The sequence below is a fragment of the Aedes albopictus genome, chromosome 3 (assembly GCF_035046485.1).
Source record: "Aedes albopictus strain Foshan chromosome 3, AalbF5, whole genome shotgun sequence".
Taxonomy (NCBI): domain Eukaryota; kingdom Metazoa; phylum Arthropoda; class Insecta; order Diptera; family Culicidae; genus Aedes; species Aedes albopictus.
Window position 1 is genome coordinate 203,203,321 of NC_085138.1, and position 23,185 is coordinate 203,226,505.

The 23,185-nt window shown below is 37.3% G+C and overlaps 1 protein-coding gene and 2 long non-coding RNA genes across 8 annotated transcripts in view; 2 read left to right on the forward strand and 1 right to left on the reverse strand.

Annotated features, from left to right (window-relative positions):
- The window catches only part of LOC109404968 (uncharacterized), a 32,654-nt gene that overhangs the window by 4,202 nt on the left and 5,267 nt on the right, over nucleotides 1-23,185 (reverse strand). For 3 of the 6 annotated variants that reach the window (XM_062858621.1, XM_062858620.1, XM_062858619.1), the window contains one exon: nucleotides 6,085-7,013. In XM_062858621.1, coding sequence (XP_062714605.1) covers nucleotides 6,085-6,794 — 710 coding nt within the window. In that variant the 5' untranslated portion in view covers nucleotides 6,795-7,013. Of the gene's footprint in view, nucleotides 1-6,084; nucleotides 7,014-13,697; nucleotides 13,718-13,787; nucleotides 13,987-18,618; nucleotides 19,122-23,185 lie in introns of those variants that run through there. The other 3 variants (XM_062858618.1, XM_062858622.1, XM_062858623.1) reach the window with 3 other exon arrangements.
- On the forward strand, nucleotides 2-5,088 carry LOC134291179 (uncharacterized). Its single transcript, XR_009998953.1, has 2 exons — nucleotides 2-898; nucleotides 1,148-5,088. It is a non-coding gene; the product is annotated as an uncharacterized LOC134291179 (long non-coding RNA).
- LOC134291178 (uncharacterized) lies at nucleotides 14,369-17,067 on the forward strand. The gene is made up of 2 exons (XR_009998952.1): nucleotides 14,369-16,796; nucleotides 16,858-17,067. It is a non-coding gene; the product is annotated as an uncharacterized LOC134291178 (long non-coding RNA).

Genomic DNA, 23,185 nt, shown 5'->3' on the forward strand with positions numbered 1-23,185 from the left:
GAGAAATAAAAAAGATATATTTATTTTGTGTAACAGTAGTAGGGTATTTTATCCAATAGTGGACCCTTAACCTATAGTGGACCCCTAGCAATTATTCTCAAATTTCCTACTAAAATCTGCTTCTACCGGTAAACTTCCACCGGGGGACCATGGCTCATGTTCCTAGACAGCAGTTCCATGTGTGGACCCCGCGGGGGATAATTTGATCGAGATTCCAAATAATTATTTAATGAGAAATATGAGGTGTTTTCGTTTTGTTTTTGTGTGCAATGTGTAGGAAAGATATAGAACTTCATGTGCAACCATTGGTAAGGACAATTCAATTAGGATATCATAATGCTTTTACGATCACAACTAATTTCAGCTACTAAGGGGTCCACTATTGGTTAACATATCCTATGTATGGATGAGGGTCAGAAATAAAACCAGAGAAAGGCCTCTGCCATGGAGGTGACTGTACAGAAACTTGATTTCATCATGGACGTTGCATCCTCGAAGGTAAATATCAGCAAGGATCTCGAACATCGATAATGGCGGCCAAGCAGAACCATGATAAAACCGTTCAAACTGCGACAGCAGCAGAGCCCATAAAGCTGAAAGTGCCTAACTCTACCCAAACTGATGCCATAGCTAGCCCAAAGAATACGCCAGACGCGATCGCTAGGAAGAGAAGGCCTGATGACGATCTTACATAGGTCCTCAGCCATCACAGATTAGCGCGGGTCAGGGGGAGGACGCCTTCTAAACTGTAGTGGATCGATGGGAGAAGAAGAAGAAGAACAGGAGCTTGGGGATGCTAAGCCAAAGAGAAGTAGGAGGCTAGGCTAGGAAGACTAGAGCGACACCCTCGTCCTCAATACAAGCGAGTCTAAGTAAGTAAAAAGAAAATCGTGTTAAGGTGAAACATCAAGAAATCCCATTGCAATTTTGCATACAAACTTTAGAGGCACAAATCTGACGAACAAAGCATCGAATCATGCCGCACTTGATTATCCTGGCTTTGCTCACTTGTAGAAGGAGGCAGCTTTTCCAAATCGAGCGCATTTGTTTACGAATTTTTAAGATTTGTGCTCTTGAAAACGTGAGTAGGGGTCCAAGTCGGCCATTGTGGCAGCCATATTGGTATTCTTTGAAGTTTCTCCTTAAGTACTGTTCCTTTTAATTCCACTAAGAATTTGCATCCTTCGACAGGTACGTATTTCGACCTCAACTGTAGGGTCGTCTTCAGTGTCATGTACTTGACTCGACGACATCCAAGTCAAGTACATGACACTGAGGACGACCTTACAGTAGAGGTCGAAATACGTATCTGTCAAAGGATGCAAATTCTTAGTGGAATTAAAAGGAAAAGTAGGGTAAATCGGGGTAATTTGGCCACCCTAAGGAAAAGTCTACAAAAGATCCAGAAAGCAAGGTTTAAACTTCCGCACATTGTATGACCATAATGATTTTGATAATACTTAACTATATTGATGTGAAAATTTTAGTGAAATTGTGTTTACATATGAAAGAAAGATTTTTGGAAAAAGCTGTGTTTTTGGGTCGATTTTGAACCGACGGAGTAATATGAGCACCCGATTTTTGATAAAAAATTCATCCTACATAATGAAATACAATCATGATATGCGTCATTGTGCATCAAATCCTATAGTATCAACTTGAAATATATAGAAAATAAATAAGTTTAAAAGCTATCTAAGGTATTTAAACAAGATGAGTCTTACATGGTGTTTTTGGTCTGCGCTCGTCGGGGTAATTTGGCCAATGTTTTTGAAAATTATTTTTCTAGTTTAATGTGATCTTCCAGTACATCGTTTTAACGTCTCAATCGCTTCAATATCAAGCCGGTGTTAGATCTGCAAGATGAATTTGCAGAAATTACTAGATTTTATGTGTTTTTCATGAGGTGCTCATATTGCCCCATTGGCCAAATTACCCCGACTACCCCTACTTAACACGATTTTCTTTTTTCTTACAGATATTCCACTAACAAGCCCAGATTCATCAGCATCAAAGAGTACCCAGAGGTCTTGAAGGCGATGAGTAGGGACAATGGAAATTCGCGGCAAAATGAATTTCGCGGTCCCATATGTTTGACTGTTTTGTTAAAAAAAACCCCTAATTTGCATGCCATGTGAGTATGCATTTGCGAGGCGTAATAATAAATTCATCACAAAAAGAAACAAACTTGAAAAAAGTATATATTTTAAATACAATAAACTCGTAAATAACGTTACACTGTCAACAGTTTTCAAACAATTTATGCTAAAATATTTGTAATTGATAAAAATTGGTAGGATATTTTAACAATTTTACCAAATTTCGCGGACTTTCTCAAATTTCACGGCCATTCCAAAATTTCGCGGATTTTGCGGCTTCTCTAGTGATGAGGAACTATGCCAAGCTCACGGGTCTTGGAGTCGACGTACGCAGTATTTGGCATACTCATACTGGCGGAATGATCCTCGAGCTCAAGCACGACAAAACCTGTAAAGGCGACGCCTACAAGTGTTTGGTACAAGACGTCCTTGGAGAGGTTGCCGAGGTAAGGGCTCTCGCCGCAAAACCGACTTTAAAGGTCAAAAACCTGTACGAGATCACGGATGCGGAAGAGCTCGTCACAGCACTGCGGCAGGTAACCACCGCAGTCATTCGGCTACGGAAAGGTCCAACAGGGCCACAGGTGCCCTTGATTCAGTTACCGGTGGCGGATGTCAATAACCCTACGTCTCCACAAGACAGAAATGTCTTGCCATTTTGCTGCCAGAAAGAGAAAACGTAACAGAAATGATCAACACCGCTGCTTTCCATGCAAACAGCGAGAGAACATTTCTGTCATGACACATCTGTCCAGCAAAATGGCAAGACATTTCTGTCTAGTGGAGACGTCGGGTAAATCCGTCTGACAGCAGCATGCTATATACAATCAGCCAAATAACCTTAAGATTTCCATAAGGCCCAACTTATGAAACGGCCTTTAAATAATTCATAATGATTCGAATGAATTTCATAAGGTCACTATATGACGTAAAATCGTCTCACAGCTTGGCTTTTATTCATGTTTAGCAACATGACATTTTCAAGCGTCGGTAGCCGTGTGGATAAAACGCGGGCTCGGTGATCCCGACGTTCATGGATCGAATCCAGTCTGCATCATTTTGAGATTTTTTTGTTCTTTTCATAAGTCTATCTTATGAGATTAGTCATAGCAAGCACGATCAATTTCCATAAGGTATTCTTATGATATCCATAAGAATTAATTATAGCAAATTTTCATAAGGTATTTCGATGAATTTCGCTAGCTTTTTTCGCTGAGTGTAGACGATGTGGAGATGAAGACACAAGGCTGCACGATCCCTTGCAAGTGTTTGATTGGTTCCAGGAAATCCGCGAACGACAAACACTCGACGGGAAGCCCAAAGTGCCCGGCCTACTTAGAAAGAGTGTCAGCTGACAAGTTATAGTGTAGGCAACGCAGCTAAACCTGAACCACTATGACGCAGCCTAACAACTGTTATATCAGGTAGTTACTGAGTTAAGGCCGGATATCGCCATCATAGCCGATTCATACCGAGTAATTTTGTAGTCCTAGCCTAATAAGTAGTTTGAACTGGACGTTCATAGCGAGCACCTGACGGTACAATATCGACTGCAATAACAGCAGGCAGCAAACGGGACGAGTCGACTAGGCCAAGACCATGCCCCCGCAGATGGAAGATATCACACTTCAATGATGAAGTATTTGGGAACGAGGAGGCTTTCTGCCCTGAGCGAAAGTTACTCGGTCTAAGCGATGACTTGTTGGTAGCGGTACTCTCGCGTGCATGCGACGCCACCATTCCTAGGCAAGTCCACCCTAAGAATGGAACCGCACTGGTGGACTGAAGCTACTGCGAACCTTCGCCGCGCCTGTCTTTAGAGCGGATCAGGGATTGGCGGCATGCACCGTGCGGTGCAAAAAAAGCATGTGCTTCGCACAATCTCAAGTGCTTGTCTCCCGTTTTGCCGAGAGACAAGAGACGTATGAGTGAGAGCTTTCGTAATTGTACGAGAGACAATCGCAGCACTAGCTCTACGGCGCAGGGAGTAATGCGCGGTGCTTGGGACTGTGCTTGTCTCCAAACAGAAAAAAATCAAATAATAAATTAATTGAAGAGTTTGTGTTTTCGGCAAAGTTTTAAGCTTGTCAAGGGCTGACAAGTAATGGGTCGTTTGATTCGAAATTTTTCCAATCATGCGTAGTATCAAGCCAAGTGCTAAGCACGGAGACAAGCACCGAGAGAGTGCATACGACAGAGCGTGAGAGACAGGAGAGCTCCAGCGCGCGGCAAAGTAAGCGAGCAACACACAACCGATTGCGCATACTCGTCTCCTTCTAGTTTGTTGTGCTGTCTCGTAGCAGAGTGTGCGGCACGCAAAGAGTTTTGAGTCGCACCCTATCCCTGGAGCGGATGTAGCGATCACGTACTGATGAGGAGCGGGATGAACGACAGATTACGTTCGCGGATGCAAAAGTCGCGCTTAAAACCGAGAGGACAAGCAAAAAGGCCAGCTAGTATGAGGGAGTCTACCAGAGTGCCGTTGGGAACCCGTGGGGTGATGCCCACAAGGTTGTGATGGCCACTGAGATGTCTCCAGTCATGCTGGATAGGATTATCGAGGGGCTCTCCCCGCGTTATGATTCAAGTCCTTGTCCTCATTTCATAGGACTGCTGAGGTTTAGAGCTGTCGATCAGGAGAAAGTCATTGATGAGGAACTTTCGGAGATTACAAAATCTTTTAGCGTAGGTAGGGACCCAGATCCGGACGGAATCTGGGAATGTGTCGGAATCAAAATGTGTGTGAGTGCTTTGTGATATTGCTAACCCGTTTTCGTAGACGTCGCAAATATCGTCGAAATATTGTGTGCAAAAGCCTCGTGTAACTCGTTCCAAGCATAGTTTGCTGCATCTTATACGTTTTTTGTGTGATAACTTACGAATTTGTCACATTGCCATAGAACATGGGACAACTATGCTGCACACGGCAGCCCTGTACAGATTCACTATACAAATATTCATGTTTATTTGGTAAACTGATGAAATATTTTGAATTTTTAAAACAAATCAAATTACACGGAAAACACAGATTATCAAAAACATACGTCAAAGGAACGCAAAAATGAGTAAATGGCTAGAACTTTTTAGCCAGCAGTGGGTTGTTTTCCCGCTCTCCCCCTCGAAATGTTGTCAAAAACAAAGCGAGAAGCAGCTAGCTAGCCCTTGACCTAGCGATGATGTCCGTGCAAGAAGCCAAATTTGTTTTTTTTTGCCGTTTACCCAAAAGTGAGTTTCATTCAACCCACTCACTAGGGTACTTTGGAAGTCAACGCTAGATAGAAATAACTATGCGATGGGTTGCAAATTCATTATGGGACTTTTATGCGACTACTTTCATTATAGGACGCACATTATTCGGTATTGTTTTCACAATTTGACATAAAAAAAACACCAATTTCAATATGATTTTTTGGAAGTACATTGAAAATGATGACAACCCTTAACATTACCCCAAAAGTGACGAAAAGTCAAATGGAACTGTTATTCGAGTGAGGGCTGTTAAGTTATCTACCAATCTGGACGTTTATATCAGTGCTGGAAGAACTCCTGTTTGCCCATGGTCAATAGCCCTACTTTTCAGACACTGATGCAACGAACTTTTTCAAGCATGTTGTACAAACTACAACAACGTCAAGTAGAGCGCTCAAGTAAAATTCCTCCTTTTTCCGCAAGTAGTTTTGATAACTGATCTATATGGGGAGAAATGTCACTTTTCTTTACGGAATAATAGCACGGACTATTTTTCCGCGCGGAAAAGTGACAGCTCCATTTGACTTGCACGGGAGGCGTTACGAACGTTACACTTTTATCCTTATTTGCCATCTGCGAACCGCTCAAGTAATTTTGAAGCGGAATGATTACTTGAGCATTACTTGTCCTATCTTTTTGCACAGTACGTACGAGGTGGAAACTAGCCATTACAGTGGAATGGTTAAGTATAATGCTTTACAATGACGAAATACCCTTTAATATTATTCAAACTTACCTGTTCTCCAAATTTGGATGCCGATCTCTCACTATAGTCCTATGACGCTTACAGAATATCAGGAAAGCGTTCATAGGTCTTCGGGCGTGATGATCTGGTGTCGTAGGGGTAACATTATGCTGACTTCTGGCAAAGTGGTCTACAGACGGTGGTTGCTGTTTGACCGGAGAAACGAAATCATTCGTGGAATCTGTTGTAGCAGGATCGTCACTGTCGGCAGGATCATCACAGGAAGTAGCTCCTAAATTGATATCCGGTTGACTATCGTAGGATTTGGAATAGTTGTGGTGTTTGTTTTGAAGGTCATTCGTGTTACTATGGTCATTTGTACTGAGAGTAGTTGAAACTATGGTAGACTGTTGCTCTGATCCAGCTATGGTGTCTTTTTGGTCGACCAGGTTGCCCGTATCGGTACTGCATGATGCACTTTCATCTTTGGTTGCGTCACGTTTATCATTGTTAGCATAAAAGTTGTACAGGCTTATGCTGTTCTGCAGTGTCAAACAGTACGATGCAGCATTTTTGGTTTGATGACTATTCACATTGTAGTTACTATTGTCAGGTGTAGCTATGTTGTGATTAACAAAGCTCTTAAGATTATTATTGCCATTGACTCCACTGTCCGATGTCGGCTGCTGCTGCTGTTGCTCCGGTGTTCCTAGCATGTTTCTGATTCTATCACCGAAATGACTACTCACACTATTGGCCATGCTGCCTGTCTTATCGTCGTGTGAATTATTCGACGCAAACCCAAAACAAAAATTAGAAAGCCGACACGTAGAACAGTTGAAGAATAACTAATAACTTATATCAATGGTTCTGTGTATTCGAATGACTAAGGAGGCATTATTATTTGCACTTTCTGTTGGTTTTATTCAGGGCAACACGCATACACCACACATCGAACAGAAGAAAAACTGTTTAGGTAGCTGAAATAAGAGAAGAAAGGGATGCATTACTAAACGACACAAACGCCTCTGATTCTTATCTGGCAGTTTTATGCTGGCTAAACATAATGTTGATCCATGAGTCGTCGATGGGAACTTTTGTTTATTTAATTTAAACAGATTATTTATCGTATGCAGGCAGTAACCGAGAAAAAGGGTATAGTGATCATTATAAGAGATTTTTAATCTTGTTTATTTATTTTGATTCTTGGTTCAATGCAATCGTTCAGTTTTCTAAAACAAAAAATGATAAATGATTTTTTAAATGCTATTCCCACAGACAAACAGACGAAAAACTCGATAATTTTTCGACATACACTGGGTTATTAGATGTCCCAAAAAGCATGACTTTAAAAATTTATAGAATATTAAAATGTTGGGGAAATTTTCGGCAGTTTTGTTCTCTTTGTCATGTTGCTGTTGAACCCATAGTTGGTCTCAAATCCTTCCCAACAAGCTGAACTATACGTCCAAGTTTCAGGAAATTTTGCCGACAAAAACCCCTCATAACGAAGAGAACAAACCTGCCGATAATACACATCGTCACCCTTTTTTGTGTTTTTTTAATTTCATATAAAAATAAGGTATACTACTCTTTTTCGCATGTCAGTCCTCTTTTTTTAAGACAATTCACATCGTCTTCAGCCAGAGGCTTGGCCAGAGGCTGCACAGACTGAATACATTACTTGCAATAGACAACGGACAACACCCAGTGGCCCAATGATAAATTTTTCCTTTGACGAAAAGTTTCTACCGACTGGAGCGCGAATCGAATCCACACTCCGAGGCTTACGATACGCCTAGACGACTGCCGCCGCCGCACGGCTACGAAACTCACGAAAGCGCATACCTTCTGTACTCTAGCTCCAAACATTTTCAAAAGTCTAAAATCAAATCATGCATACAATATTCGGGGCATATTAAGTTGTGCAATGAGACGGAAAACATTCCTACCAAATTTATTAGAAACATTCCCGTGATTGATAACAATAAATGAAACTCATCATACCGCAATAGAATATTCTTTATTCTTCATGAACACAACAGACCCGAAAATTGTGAGCTTGAAGAGGTTCGTGATTACCAATCAGCTAATTATGAAAATATAAGTAGAAAAATGAGTCAAGTAGACTGGCAAAATATTTTAAGGAATGAAGAAAATGTCGAAGCAGCCGTTGACAGTTTTTACAAAATGCTATTTGAAATGATGCTCGATGAAATACCTTTAATAAAAAGAAGACGACATAGCAGCTCGAAAAATCCTATTGGGTTCAACAAAAAGCCCATAAAGCGTACAAAAACATAAAAGTGACGTTTATTTGACTAACTATTGGAATATTTTTGTGATCAATTAAATCTTGCCATACCTACTTATCGGATTACAATGCAAATCGGAACGAGAGATTAAGTCATTCTCTAAAAACTTCTTTAATTACGAAAAAAATGCATCTTGATGAAAAATCCGGCAACAACTCCGAAAAAAATTGCTATCTCTTTGCTACTTTTTTCAAGATGTTTACACCACTTCTTTGGAGGAGGACTGGGATCGTGAATATTTTTCATTTTTTCGGGAACTTTCAAACGACATACAAATGAGCCAAATTAAAGTACATAACATTATGGATGCACTTAAAAGTTTAGAAGTTTCCAAAAGTGCCGGACCTAACGGTATTCCTGCTGTCTTTTTAAAATCTCTATCAGCATAACTCACCATCCCATTATTTTGGCTATTCAATATGTCGTTGCAATCAGGTGTATTTCCGAAGACATGGAAAAGCTCTTTCTTAGTGTCAATTTTTAAAAGCGGCAGGAAATCTGAAATACGTAATTATCGTGGAATAGCTATTATCTTTTGTATTCCCAAGGTTTTTGAAGCAATAGTTAATTAAACTTTATTTCATAGCATGTTCTTTACCAGAATAACTCATAATCAACATGGGTTTTTCAAAGGACGGTCAACATGTACAATCCTGCTCGAATTTGTCAACTATTCTTCAACTGCAATGAATAACGGTAATCACGTAGAAGCCGTCTATGCAGATTTCAGTAAAGTTGGTTGACGGCAAATAACTAACAGGCAACAAATTGTTAAATTTAAAAGGGTCAAATCCAAACCAATACAAGTAACATCATTTACTGTTCATTTCGTACGTTAATGACATTTGCTTTATCCTTAAACATGTAAAAGTCCTCATACAGGGTGCGTGCGGCAATTTTGCACTAACCTTTAAACAGGAATATTTCATCAAAGGGTTGCAATAAAAATATAAATCCCACATCATCAAATGCACCATATTTCTAGTGAACTGTGAAAAATATAAAACCATTAATAATCAAAAACGTGGAGGTATGAGAAAATATTTTCAGATCCTAGAGCGCCTAATAACATTTCGGGTTCTACTATTTGTTGTGTAAATAAGACGAAATCAGTAAAATGTAATGTGTAAAAGCCCGATAATGATACACGAGACGTAATGATACAGATATGCTTCAAAAATTATAGTTTAAATAATTTTGACGTGGTGATTTTAACACATTATCGAATAGCATCAACAAAAACTGGTTGTTTTTTCGATACACTAAGTCTAGGGTACAACGTTTTTTTAGCAAGCATCGGATCACTTAGCGGTCTTCAACAAAGATGTTCCGCATAGAATTCCCTATAAGGCCGGAACAAATCTCATTTTCTTCTTTTGTCACTTTACTCGTTGATTCGTCAAGGGGGGGGGGGATGATAAATAATGAATGTTTTTGATGAAAAATTACCCAAACAATTAGGCAAAATCATCAAACTCATCGGATTTGTTAAGAAATTTTCTGGACAACTCTAAATTCACTTTAAATTGTTTGAATGATTTATTTTTGTCCCCCTTCAAAAAGTGGAATTCTGACCAAAATTTTCCGAGGGGGGGGGGGATGACATGAGAGAAAATCGAAATTTGTGTCAGCCTAATAATACTAAAAATAAGGGTTATTGAACGCTTCCAGTGCCATCTAGTGGCAGAAAACTAAAACTATGCCATTCCTGCACATATTTGTACCAGTTTTACCATATAAACTTCAGACTAGTCGAGCGATACCTAAGACCTTATCAATTCAGCTCAAATTTGTGCTGTAGCTTATGGGAGTCTAAAACAGCAAATTGAGGTGGCCTTCCTTAAGATATTTTAGTTTTAAATTTTCTCATAAATGTTTAAGCAGTCCTAGTAGAATACCATTGCTTAAATTAGAATTTCCGATTTCTTCCAGTTTTTTCTCCGCTATCTTCCATTCCAGCGATGTAGTTTTTTGTAGGTAACAAGCCTATGGAATCCCCCAACTACACTGAAAAAATCAGCTTCATAGCGTTCTTGACAGCTGAGAAAATGCAGATAGTATGCAGCTGCTCCATATATTTATACTCAAGTTGTTCGCATTTTCGTCTTCTAGAAACCTCTTTTTCAAATTTATGGGATATTTTTTGAACGGCACACATAACGATGATACCATTGGAGCTCGTCGTACAAAAAAATATTCTAGTTTTACCTAAAATAACAAAACTGTTGACCAAAATAATAGAGTTAATAAACTATAGAGGAAGAATGTCGCTGGCGTCGCCGCAGCAACATCTTTTGCTGGCGGAGATAGGCAGGGCTATAAGTGTCAAAGCGAAAAAGTATGGAGTTTGACAGATAGATACCCGGTATGTTTTCGAGCGAGAACAAAGGGAACACCAGCGACATTCGTCCTCTATAGTTTATTAACTCTATTACCAAAATATATAGAACAACACTAAAACGGACTTGCAGCGGTTCTCAGGATCGTTCAAAAAAGGTTATCGATATTAGGACCACTTTTTTCTTCCTCAATCATTGAAATAATCACAAATGTTCGCGAAAAAATAACATTTAGTATAGATCTATTATCGAATTATTTTTAAAACGTGTTTTATGATTACGATATGATTTAGTGCAAAAATATCGCACGCATCCTGTATATGATGACATGAAACTCTTCCTAGAAATAACAAACGATGAATACATGAACATTTCCCAAAATGAGATTAATATATTTTATGATTGGTGCATCAAGAGTAGGGTTTATATGGAAAAACTTGGCCAAATTATAAGTTTTCGAGTTTTGCCGCTAGGTGGCCTGTAAGCGTTGAATCAATAAACCCTTTTGTATTATTGTAGGTGACTATATGCCAAAGAACTTTGTCCAAGACCGCGAAGTGATCCGACAGCTGTGAAAAAAGTTATACCCTAGGCAAAGTGACGCAGAGTATTGAGATTTCATTGTTGATGTTATTCCTTTTTCACAGGCGTTGGATAATACCAAAGGGTTTGATTATTGAACACTTACAGCGCCACCTAGCGGCAAAATTTGAAAACTTTAAATTTCTGCATACATTTGTCCAAGTTTTCCCATACAAACTTCAAGCGTTTTGAGCGCCCCCGTTAGGCTTAATTGATTTTGCTCAAATTTTGAACGTAGCTTCTGGCAGTCCAAAACAACTGATCTAGGAGGTAAGACTTGGCATTTTTCGAAATTTTTGTTTTTCATATAAGTGTGGGCCACCTTAATCAAGAGTCTACTACAACTAAATGTAAAAAAATGTAATATTATAGAGTTAAGCAGAAAACGGAGTATATCTAACAGGACAATCTTTTTAGGAAATCAGTGTGGAAAGATGTACAAGCATGAGAGATTTAGGAGTGATTTTAGATTCGAAACTAACAATCATAAACCACTACAACACAATTATCAACAGAGCAAACAACATATTGGGTTTTGTTAACCCTCTACTTCCCGTGGTTGCTCTAGAGCACCATTGATTTTCGACGAATTCAGTACAAATGGAATTACAGAGAATAGACAAAATGATCGGGACAGGCAAAATTTTCACTTTTCAAAAACTATACAACTAGTTGTAACTTTTCGAAAAGTGCACTAAATATTCTCAAATTTTTGCTGTAAGTTCATCAACTAACTGTGTATTAGTGGTTCAGATTTAGAAAAGATCGGGCCATTCTCCACGAAGAGATTCTTGAAAAAGGTAAAATTATCCGATAGCCAACTTTGAGTTGTTATATCTCTGGATTCAATGAACCGAATGCAATGAAATTTTGACCATTTATGACTTATATAATGAGCTATGAAAAACCACACGGAAAAAAAAATATAACGATTAGATTTTTTTTCTAATAAAACACCAAATTATCCAAAATATCAACATGGTTTCAAAATTCAAGATGTAAATTATAGTTCATTTAAATTCCCTCTAATTGACTAATATAGAAATGTGTTTTGAAGGAAAGTAACAACATAGCCACCAGTAAATTGAAGGAGTAATAGAATGCATATTATAAATACACCAATTTACTAAAAAATCGTGAAAAACATAAAATCGCTATAATTTTGTCTCTTGTTAAAAATTTCAAAACAAGTCAAATGTTTTCCAGAGTTCATTATAAGTCATTAATGGTCAAAATTTCATTTCAATCGGTTCATTGAATCCGGAGATATAACAGCTCAAAGTTGGCTATCGGATAATTTTACCTTTTTCAAGAATCTTTATAACTTCGTGGAGAATGGCCCGATCTTTTCCAAATTTAGACCACTGATACACAACTAGTTGATGAACATACAGTAAAAATTTCAGAATATTTAATGCACTTTTTGAAAAGTAACAGCTAGTTGAACATTTTTTGAAAAGTGAACATTTTGCCTGTCCCGATCATTTTGCTTATCCCCTGTAGATGAATATGATGTAATAATTTTTAGAATATGGTAGTAACCTCATAAGGTTAACCCAACTACTTTCAATAGTGCAACTATTGATAAACAATCAAAAACCTATTGATTTACGGCCAATTTTTTTTTCAGTGATTTTGAGCCAATTTGCAATCACTTTTGTTCAAGCACTTTTTTCGGAAACGTTTTTTTTTGGCATTGGTTAAAACTTAGTTCCTCGTGCAACGCAAAGCAAGTAATATCAGCAAAGTATTATAACAGACAAACGAATTAGTTTTATTTCGATTTTGTGATCGCTTTAAATAATTCTTAATTGGCCAAGAAACCATCCGTAACATTCAAATCGTTTTTAACTGAGTTTAACGTTCGCTCATTATCGTAACTTAGTTCTTGGTTAACCAAGCATACTGCTTTTAGCACGACTACGATTTGAATTGATATATGTTTCAAGCGCTACGTCTGTTTGCCTGTGGTTTTATATTGACCATTTTTAATCTGCATTGGCAATTGAACTCACCATAACTTATTTTTCTATTTGGTGAAAGCTTAATAAAACAATTCTTTTATCCTATTAGAATAGAAACACATATTATTTGATTCTGTCGTCTATTTCTTTACAAGTTCACACGTGGACAGACTTTTTGATAAAAAATTTGCTCAGGCTAAAGGAACCACTTTCACTTTTTAGTTGTTTCGGTTCCTTTAGACATTCACCTTGATTCAAGGCACTGCTCTTGCATTGACACACTTTATAGTGGCTACCAATCAAAAGCGAAGCAACATAAGTAGTTCCTGCATTCAATGATAGACATGTACAGACAGCTATAGCAAATCACTCTTCGGATATGACCAAACACCGAACTCACTAACCAGACCGAGACTAGACACCCGCGTAACGCTGTCGCAGTCGGCAAAACACGTAATACTGACCAATTCCATACACAGTGTATTATGCACCAGAGAAGCGAAGCATTAGCAGGTATGATGCGATCACACTAGCACAGGTGTCAGGTAACTCACGTTTTTCTTAATGGTTAAACTGGACGATCATATCGAATAGCGAACTTTTTTTAAACTAAATATCTGAATGATAAAACATTATTTGTAACACTACAATAAACATGAACATTAGGATACACAAAAAGCTTTATGAACATTGACAAATTGACACAAAGTATATTTTCAACAGAGTCACTTTCATCTGCGCATTCTATCAACTTGATCGCCTCTCAATGAATGTTCAATCAAAAATTTTACTATTGAGCTTTATTTCTGCTAACTCACACAAACATTTCTTGGAGGAGCTGAAGTTTATAGTTCCTCTATAAACACTTCCAAACGAGTATACACCCATCTAAGATGCAGGCAACAACAGACTGGACGGGCATTAGCGAGAGAAGCAAATCCACAAATGAATGGATACATGAAAACCGCGATTCATCATCAACATGGTATAGGTCATAGAGCTGCGGCGACCAAATGGTGTTCATTGTTGTAAGATATAGAGGACGAGCCAATAATCATACGACGGTCGATGTTCCAAACGAGAGTAAAATTTTACCGTATAATGTGGCGTTATTGGGAATATGGAGATACACAATTTCGAGAAATACCCTGAAACGTTTCGTATCGTAGTTTATGGCTGATTCTGAATAACTATTGAAGTAAAGGAAAATTCAACTATTTGAGCTTTCCTAATGCATTACAAAAAAGTCGCCTCTGTTGGCTCATATAAAATTAGGCCATTTTTGTCCAATGCACGAGCAGGTTTTTATTTGTTTTAATAAATTATCTTGAAATAGGAACAATTACGGATGTAGCAGTTTACCTAGGAGGGTGAACAGATACGACAAGGTTTAAATTCGGAATAAGAATGCGCACTGCACAGTGGAACAAATCTATCCCCACACAAAAATGCTGCTAATATGAAGGGAGGTCTCACGGGAACTGGTATATGTATGTTGGGATCCCAGGTGAACAACCCCAGTAATTCATCTCTTTCGATTATAGCACACGAAAACACACCAATTCCATTCCGAATATACTTCGGTGACCAGATCACGACTGCTGATCTGCTGCACCGCTCAACGCAAACTGTCTTTATTTCATAAGTACAATAGATACAATAATTCAATTTAATAGAGGTTTCCGGTAAAGTTCAATAATCAAATTTAAAATACAACATGTATATGACCACTTTTAGGTTCCGAACCTGCTTCCATAAGATCCGCACCAGGACATAATTAATTACGATAAATCAAAAATTCACATCTATCTATTCATATTCATTGAGGATGTATGTGATGACATTCTCAGAGCTCTATAGGTCTATAGGGTATCATTTTCTCAATAACGGATCCCTGGCAAGTTCCACGGGATCCGAATATTCCGAATATTGGGCGACATTTATCAACATCATTGGCGTAGCTAGCTTTTTCTTTTATCTCGCTCACTCTCCTAAACAAACACGAGAAAGAGAAGGATGAAAGAGGGGGCACATAAAGTGTGACATATCAATTCACTTGTATTTTGAGCGAGAAAGTGAATAATAACTGTATTGTAAAAATTATACACACTCGATTCAAGGGGAAAATGATCACATGATCAAAAATGTTTTTCCCTTGAATTAGTAATGCTGTCAGTGTTGACTTGAGAATCAAAACAAACCTAATGGAGATATCAACTGAAAATCACTTCGGTTCGCACTAATGTACATACGCTGATGACTGCTTATAATGACTGCTTTGGGCATGAAAGTAAATATAGATGACAAGTGGTAGAAAGTTTTTCGTTTCGATTCTCTACAACAGATGTAGTGTAGTGGTAAAACAGATGATCACGACTTTCAAGGTCTTGGTATCGGATCTGAGTGCGCAACGCTGTGTTTTTTTTTTTAATTTTTGTTTTGAAATCAAAACATTGTCAACAACGAATTGAAGTGAAGTTGCAATAAAATTGAAGAGGCGTTGGATGTTCTTTTCCAAGTGATATTTATTCGATATGGAATTGGTTGAATAGTAGTGCCAATTCAAGTGCTAATCAGTTCAAATCAGCGTGTTGATTTTTACCGTGTACCACAGATCTTAATTCCTTCATTTGATTACATATTTACGAATATCTGTTCAACTGGAATCTCATTCCGGACGTTATTATTGAATTTACTTACCTCTAGTGCGACATATTCACATCTATTTTTAGGGGGGATATGAATGGTGACTTCTTCATATTTTTCAGAGATCAATTTATATGAAAATCTACCGTTTACCGTTTTCAGACTTTTTATTTTGTGGTATAGTCAATTTGATTCAATTATTTTACTGCAATGAGCTGTTTATAGCATGACTACTGGTATATTTACTTTAGTTGTTCTTTGTTTTATTTAACTAAATTGTAAAATTAAAAGTTTTCATATTTGCCTAAGACAGCGTCCAACGTAACGCTAAAATCGTCATTTTATGACCTCCCCTCCCCCTCCGTAACGCTTTTCCCTAAGTTTCAGTAGCGTTTTCATTAAATTTTGTTTCGTTTTAAGAACGTCTGCCTATTTTCCGTGAGTTGTTCAACATTCCCTGAGATAAAAAGTCTATTAAAGTTGGGCACACGCACAGAAATTTGGTTGAGTCGATTCAACAAAATGAATTGTTGAATTCAAACCCTTCGGTTTGTTGAACCGTTTATCAGGTTTTGTCGTACCAACAATCAGTTTTTGTTGCAATGACAAATATATTGGACGATTCAATAATCATGTTGTTGGTTAAGGTTTTTTTTTAATTTAACAGTGTATTGTTTTGCCGGAGTAAAAAGAAACAATGTCCGAATGTAATCGTGACTAACTGCGAAATTTAAGAAAATAAACGAAATATGTGCGAATATCCCACTGAAGTAAACCTTGGTTTCAAAGAAATTTAATCTATGATACGATTTATATTTCGTAGAAAATGGTTGCGCACTGCTTTACGGACTTACGGCGAAAATAAAATTGAACCCGGTTCCACTTTCAGAGGATGAAAATCAGCAGAATTCCACATGGTAATTACCGTAGCTACGTTATTTCAATATAATATCTGTATTATCTATTTCCCGCTTACAGTTTCGAATCCTGTCAGGAATTCATATTCCATCCAGTCTTCCCAACATAACCTAGTGTGGATGCCGCCTTCAACGCAGCTGTTGACGGTAATTCAACGGGGAAGAAACTGGCGAATGTTTATGCGTATTCTTAATCAATGTTAAACGTGTCTCAGGAGATTATGTTATGCATATGATGAAAAGCTCGGTAAATAAATGCAAAAAATATAGATTTATTCGTTTTTATAAACAAAAAAAGCAAAGAAAAACCTAAGCTGCAAATGTCAAAATAACAAACATGTTTGTCAGAAGATGGTTATATTAACAAACAGATTTGTCGATCGAACAATTTGTTTGTAAAAATAACAATCATGTCCAAAAATGACAGCTACAAACATAATTGTAGATGCAACAAACATTTTGGGTTGAATTCAGCAAAAATGTTTGTTAGCCCTCAGATGACAATCAGGTTTGTCAAGTTTGACCCAACATTTTGCTGAACGAACAATCAATTTTTCTGCGTGCATACTACAACACGTGCGGTGCGGTGGTCTCTCTTCGAAACCATCGTGCTCTGATAAATTTCCAAGAGAAGTTTGCGAGCGGTTACAATTTGTTTGTAAAAAAAATAAAGATTTAAGTTAGATTCTTTCGTTTCGTTACTACCATAGCAAATCAATTACAGTTCACGGTTGAATATTTGGTGCATCAAAGAAGGATGGATTGTATTGCGAATTATCCCGAGCAAACATACACAAAATCCAACACAAGTTTAGGTTTGTTTTGACCTACACAGAAAAAACCCACACTTTTGCACTAAACGATAAATACCAAAACTTTCATGGCTGCATGAACTTGTTGATACGGTGGCTGTGTTGTTTTGATATGCAGTTTCTCAGGCAATTAAAATCATTTTTTATTGATAATTCTGATTGAATAGAACAATTACAATTATACAATGTAATAAATTGATAAAATTGTGTATAATGCATTTACGGAATACTGCATAAATGACTGCAGGCAGTGATACGAATCATATGGAACGAACGGCAGGTTTAACAGTATTATAAACCACCACCAATGGAACCGGTTGAACGCAAAATACAAGTGCATGCGCTCAAGACAACTTATACCACGACAATACAACGTTGCGTTGGTATTACACGTAATGTAGCGGGTACATGAATGAAGTTTTATTTCTAGACGTACATTTGATAAAGCACTCTTTGAATTGAAAGCATTATGAATAGTGTCAAGCATTATTGTAGATAAACTTTTGTCTATGCCAATTTGATTGAAGAAATCATTTTTTAATTCTCAATGAGTTTATTGTAGACTGAATATTTTGATTGATAGATCATCCATGGCATGTAACAATCTTTATGATATTTACCAACTCTGTCTACAAAATTGTACTGAGAATAAGTATATTGTACTTTTTGTAAAATATTATCGGAAATCTGTGAAATCAACTCATGTTAAGTTAATTTTCTTACTGATTCAAATTATACCAAGATTTATAACATGTTTTCAATTATTGCACCTGAATTCTACACACATACACATAGCAAACGCTAAGGTTTATCGTATATATCTATAAATTGCAATTTTCACCATACCATGTGTGGGTAATCGGAAAAAGACCACAGAAGTCAAATTAAAGTTACGTTTGATTCTTATGGATCAGCTGTTATCGACGAACAAAAATCGTATGACTCACAAAGAATAACATCGAAAGTAATATCATTCCCAAACAGAGAACCTATCAAAAATGTAAACTTACATATAGAATCACTAAAAATTCCTTTGATGAACGTGAAATAACTTTCAAGGTCGTTTGAAAACAAAGATGGCTTCAATGGCGCAGACAGTAATCGAAGAAATATGTAGTGGCACTTTGAATAACTTCTCACAATTCAATGATGTTAACTGAAACCATTAGGTCTGACACTTGGTACTGAACTACTGATCTTCATTGAACGCATTTTCTTACACCGCAAATTAGAAGAAACAATAAAACTTGTGAAATAAAGTGCCTGGTCCTGTGATGCACTCCGTCTGTGCTGAAAATTGAAAAAAGATTTCCCATTCGGATTCCTGAGCGATATTGTTTTGGTCGATGTTTACCAAACTCGACTCGATGCGCATTGGTGTGGATGTGTTGTCGTCCATACATCGAACATGTGTAAACTTCGACTCGAAAGAAATGAACACGCGTCATTTTTGCCCATGGCTATTCGTACGTGGACGATACAAGAATATCGCTACATGTGTGCCTTTGGCTGCTCTACTTACCACAATCAAGCGATGCATTTTGTGATACAAATCGTGACATTTTTTATACGAAGAAACTACGATAGTCAAGCAGACTAGACGTTCCTTCAGATTTTAAAATACCATACTACATAGGTTGTTGTTGATAAATGCAGTAAAATAAATAAAATACGAAATTTAACTTTTGTTTCCGAATTGAATCGAATTCAATTATCTAATTTCGAATGATTTTGGAAATAGTGATTGTAAAATTTGCAATATGTAATACAGTGAATGACACATTCTATCGTGATGTTACAACGTTTTTTTTTTATTTATTTGAACAAACTTAGCCAATTAAACTAAAATTTAGTTAGATTGAGTTTAAATAAGGGCGAAACTAACATGAAAGAGTTCTCTTCATCGACTCTCTCTTCTTCAAATTAAAGTGACAAGATGCAAGTATGGTTGCACTTTTAGGTCATAAATCGCTAGGTTGCGATGCAATCTAGCGTCTAAGTGTAAAAAAGTTTGATTGAATTTGCATCTTGTCACTTTAATTTGCAAAAGAGAGAGTCGATGAAGAGAACTCTCTCATGTTACTTTCGCCCTTATTTAAACTCAATCTAGAAATGTTAAACAGATCATAAATATAGATTTTACAAAAAAAAAAACCAGATATGAAAAAGTATTTATAGTTAGTCGTATATCATTTATAGTGGCAAACCATCAAAGCGTCAAAACGTTAGATCGTCACGATAAATTACAATTTCATGGCAAAACTTTTGTATTGAGCGAAAAACTGATTTCAAATTTTTGATGATGACAATAAAATCATTGACGAATTGTTGTTAATCATCAATGTCGCTAGATATTCAACAGCGTTGGTATCCACTAGGTGTTGAAGATAAATCAAGACTTTTTTAAGTTTCTAAGGACATTTCAATAGTAAAAAATGATCAACATTTTAACAAAACAGGGAAGTTTGAATTTATTCCAGAATAGATTGGCAATTGGCATCAATTGACTTGATTTTTTGTACATGGTATCTAGCCATGCACAAAAACTCAAGTCGATCCGTGTGAAATCCCGCGAGGTCCCCCTGCCCATTCGCATCCTACTTTAAAAAGATGAATGACAACATTGTTGATGATGATATTGATGCTCGCGTGTTAGGATGCCACCTCCTGTCAGATTCTAGTTCATAAAATCGGCTCGTAAAATGGACTATAGGGATAAAGTTCCAATAGTAATCATTGGCTGAAAATCTCGATAATAAAGATAATACACAATAATAATAATAATTAGCATAGTAAGGGGGGGGGGGGCAAGATGGGCCATCTAAGAAATTAATCCCTATAACTCTCTAAATATAAATCGCATTTCTCTGTTTTCTACCACGACTTTCAGATACACTAATCAGCTATGATATAAGATGATAGGAAGGTTATAAGGTTTGAGACGTGCTTTTTGGCAAGCAATTTTCAAAACATGACCCATCCCCCAGCTATTTTTTACGGGGGCAAGATGAGTCAGGTAAAAATAAAATAGATTTTTCTCCATCAAGGAATATTATATCTAATATTTGTTCTTTATACATCTAAGCTTCACATACGTACAGATTACATGAAGGCAGTAATGAAACACATTGATAGTTGGTTCTAAGAATTAGAAGATTTTTGTTCAGACAGCCACAAACGGAATTCAAAAACCTACGCTTTTTGCAAAAAAAAAAAATGTTAAATCTAAGTACACAAATTTTCAGCTCTCTAATGGGGCACGTTCGGTGTAGTACTAGTTTTGTAGTAATGAGCTGAATTTTAGTATGGTGAGAAGGTCAGTTCTCTGTCTCTGCAATGAAATGGTACATAAAGCGTGGGTATTATGATTCCTTGCCAAATTTGATGCTGTTTGAGCAAAACTCTGGATAACTATATTGTTTATGTTGCAAGAAATGGAGAAAACAACAACACTGTTGCCCAAAGTTTTGCTCAAACAGCATCAAATTAGGCAAGGAATCATAATACCCACGTTTTTTTGTACCATTTCACTGCAAAAACGAAGAATTGACCTTCTCACCATACTAAAATTCAGCTCATTACTACAAATCTAGTACTACACCGATCTGTCCTATTGCTTCGATAATCTAGGTCACGGAATAAAGTTTCAATGAAATATAAAACATATTCAAAAACTATGCAAACATGCCGAAAACTAAGGGTGACCCATCTTGCCCTGCCTACACATTACACGTATAGCATAAGGAGTATGTATAACGAAAAAAATATTTTTTTGTGCAAGGAACGTAAAAAAATTCAAATAAATATATCACTTTTCTGTGGATCCACTTCGTTGATCTGGGAAAATTACTGAAAGCTTCCAAAAATATATTGTAGGCTTGAAAACGGCACTGACCCATATTGCCTCCTGACCCATCTTTCCCCCACATACCATAATCATACTCTACATCATGCTTTCCCAACTCCAGAGGTGTTACCAGCCTTCAACCGGGGGGTCCTGAAGGACTGTCCAACCTTGCCGTTATTGACATAAGCAATGATTGTGGTTTTACTAAGTTACGTTTGTTAGAAGATAGAAAAGATGTTTACGCTTCATACATACTGGTTTTCTTGTGAGCAATTTATCACAGGAATCATTTTAGACTTAACCTTCCGTAACTCGCGCGGTTGACTACCTGCGTCAGCACCACGCTAATGCTGAGTACAAAAAGCGAGATTTTTTCATCGTGTTGTACAAAATACAACAGCGCGATCTGTCGAGGGTTAAAAAAAGTACACATAGTGATTTTTGAGAATATCGTAAAGTTGCCAAGTTATGTTCGGTTTCAATATAAAAGCGAACGTAATCCTTCAGAAGCAGTTCACCAGCCGTGCACGGAACATGTCGTCCAGTAAGGCAGCATCCATTTATTACGTAACGCTAAAATCAACATTTTTAGACCCCCCCTCCCCTCTCCGTAACGCTTTTTTGTATGGAAATCTCAAAATTTTTGTATGGACCGTAACGCTCGGTCATACTCCCCCCCTCCCCCTAGAGCGTTACGTAATTTGTGGATGGCGCCTAAGACACTGTTGCGTACTGACTCAGAAGGTTACGGTAGAAGGTGTGAAAGTTTTGGTTTTGTCATAAGGTCGATTTTGTTTGAATTTGTTCTTTTGTCATGTCACGGTTCAAGGAATGTTATTGTTCAAATTCATGTTGTGCCCTGTAATCCACTAATCTTTGGTGTGTCTATGGTCCGTTACATGGTCGATGTGTTCGTTATAGAAATTTTTTGATCCTCATTTTAGTACTGTTTTTTTTTAATCTTTGAAAGTTGTCTTTCGTCCATATCCCTAGCACTATCAGAATCTGTCCAAACAGGTCCTAACTAAAGAAAGCATTTTTGCTAGGTTTCTAGCTGCACTCTGAATAGAGTTGAAACCTCTACACTAGACCCGAAGATAGAAAAGAGTACGTAATCTTTCAGAAGCAGTTTGCCAGCCGTACGCGGAAAATGATATCCATTAAGACACTGTTGCAACTGACTCAGAAAGATACGGTAGAAGATTGGAAAGTTTTCAATTGGTCAGTCAGTCAGGATTTGCCTATGTAGTGTTATGGTCACACGGTTTGTGTTTGTCTCCTTGTTTGATTTTGTGGTATGGTTAAATATGTTTTTCTCCTCGATAAGTCAGTTGCCGTATGTTGTTTTTTTTTTCATCGAATCAATCGAACCCTGTATGTTAAAATATAGTCGATCCTGTGTCAAATTATTTTCTTGATTTCGCTAATCGTTTTCTACTTGTGTTCATCTCTTGTGTCCTTAAATTGTCATCGGTCCAAAATCCACAGAAACATGTAACTGAACTTCTGAACATCTAAGAGATAATCAAAAATACGCCAAGTTGGTCAGTTGATTGCAATAAAATTTTAAAATAATAAAGATCTCATGTCAACTTTCATCCCGCTACAAATACTATTAAAAATATTCAAATTCGTTCAATTGTCCTATCGGTCCTACCTAGATGAACCATGTCATTTTCTCAAGCGTAGCCTAGAAATGTCAACCTAGTCATACACAAGTAACGTTGTTC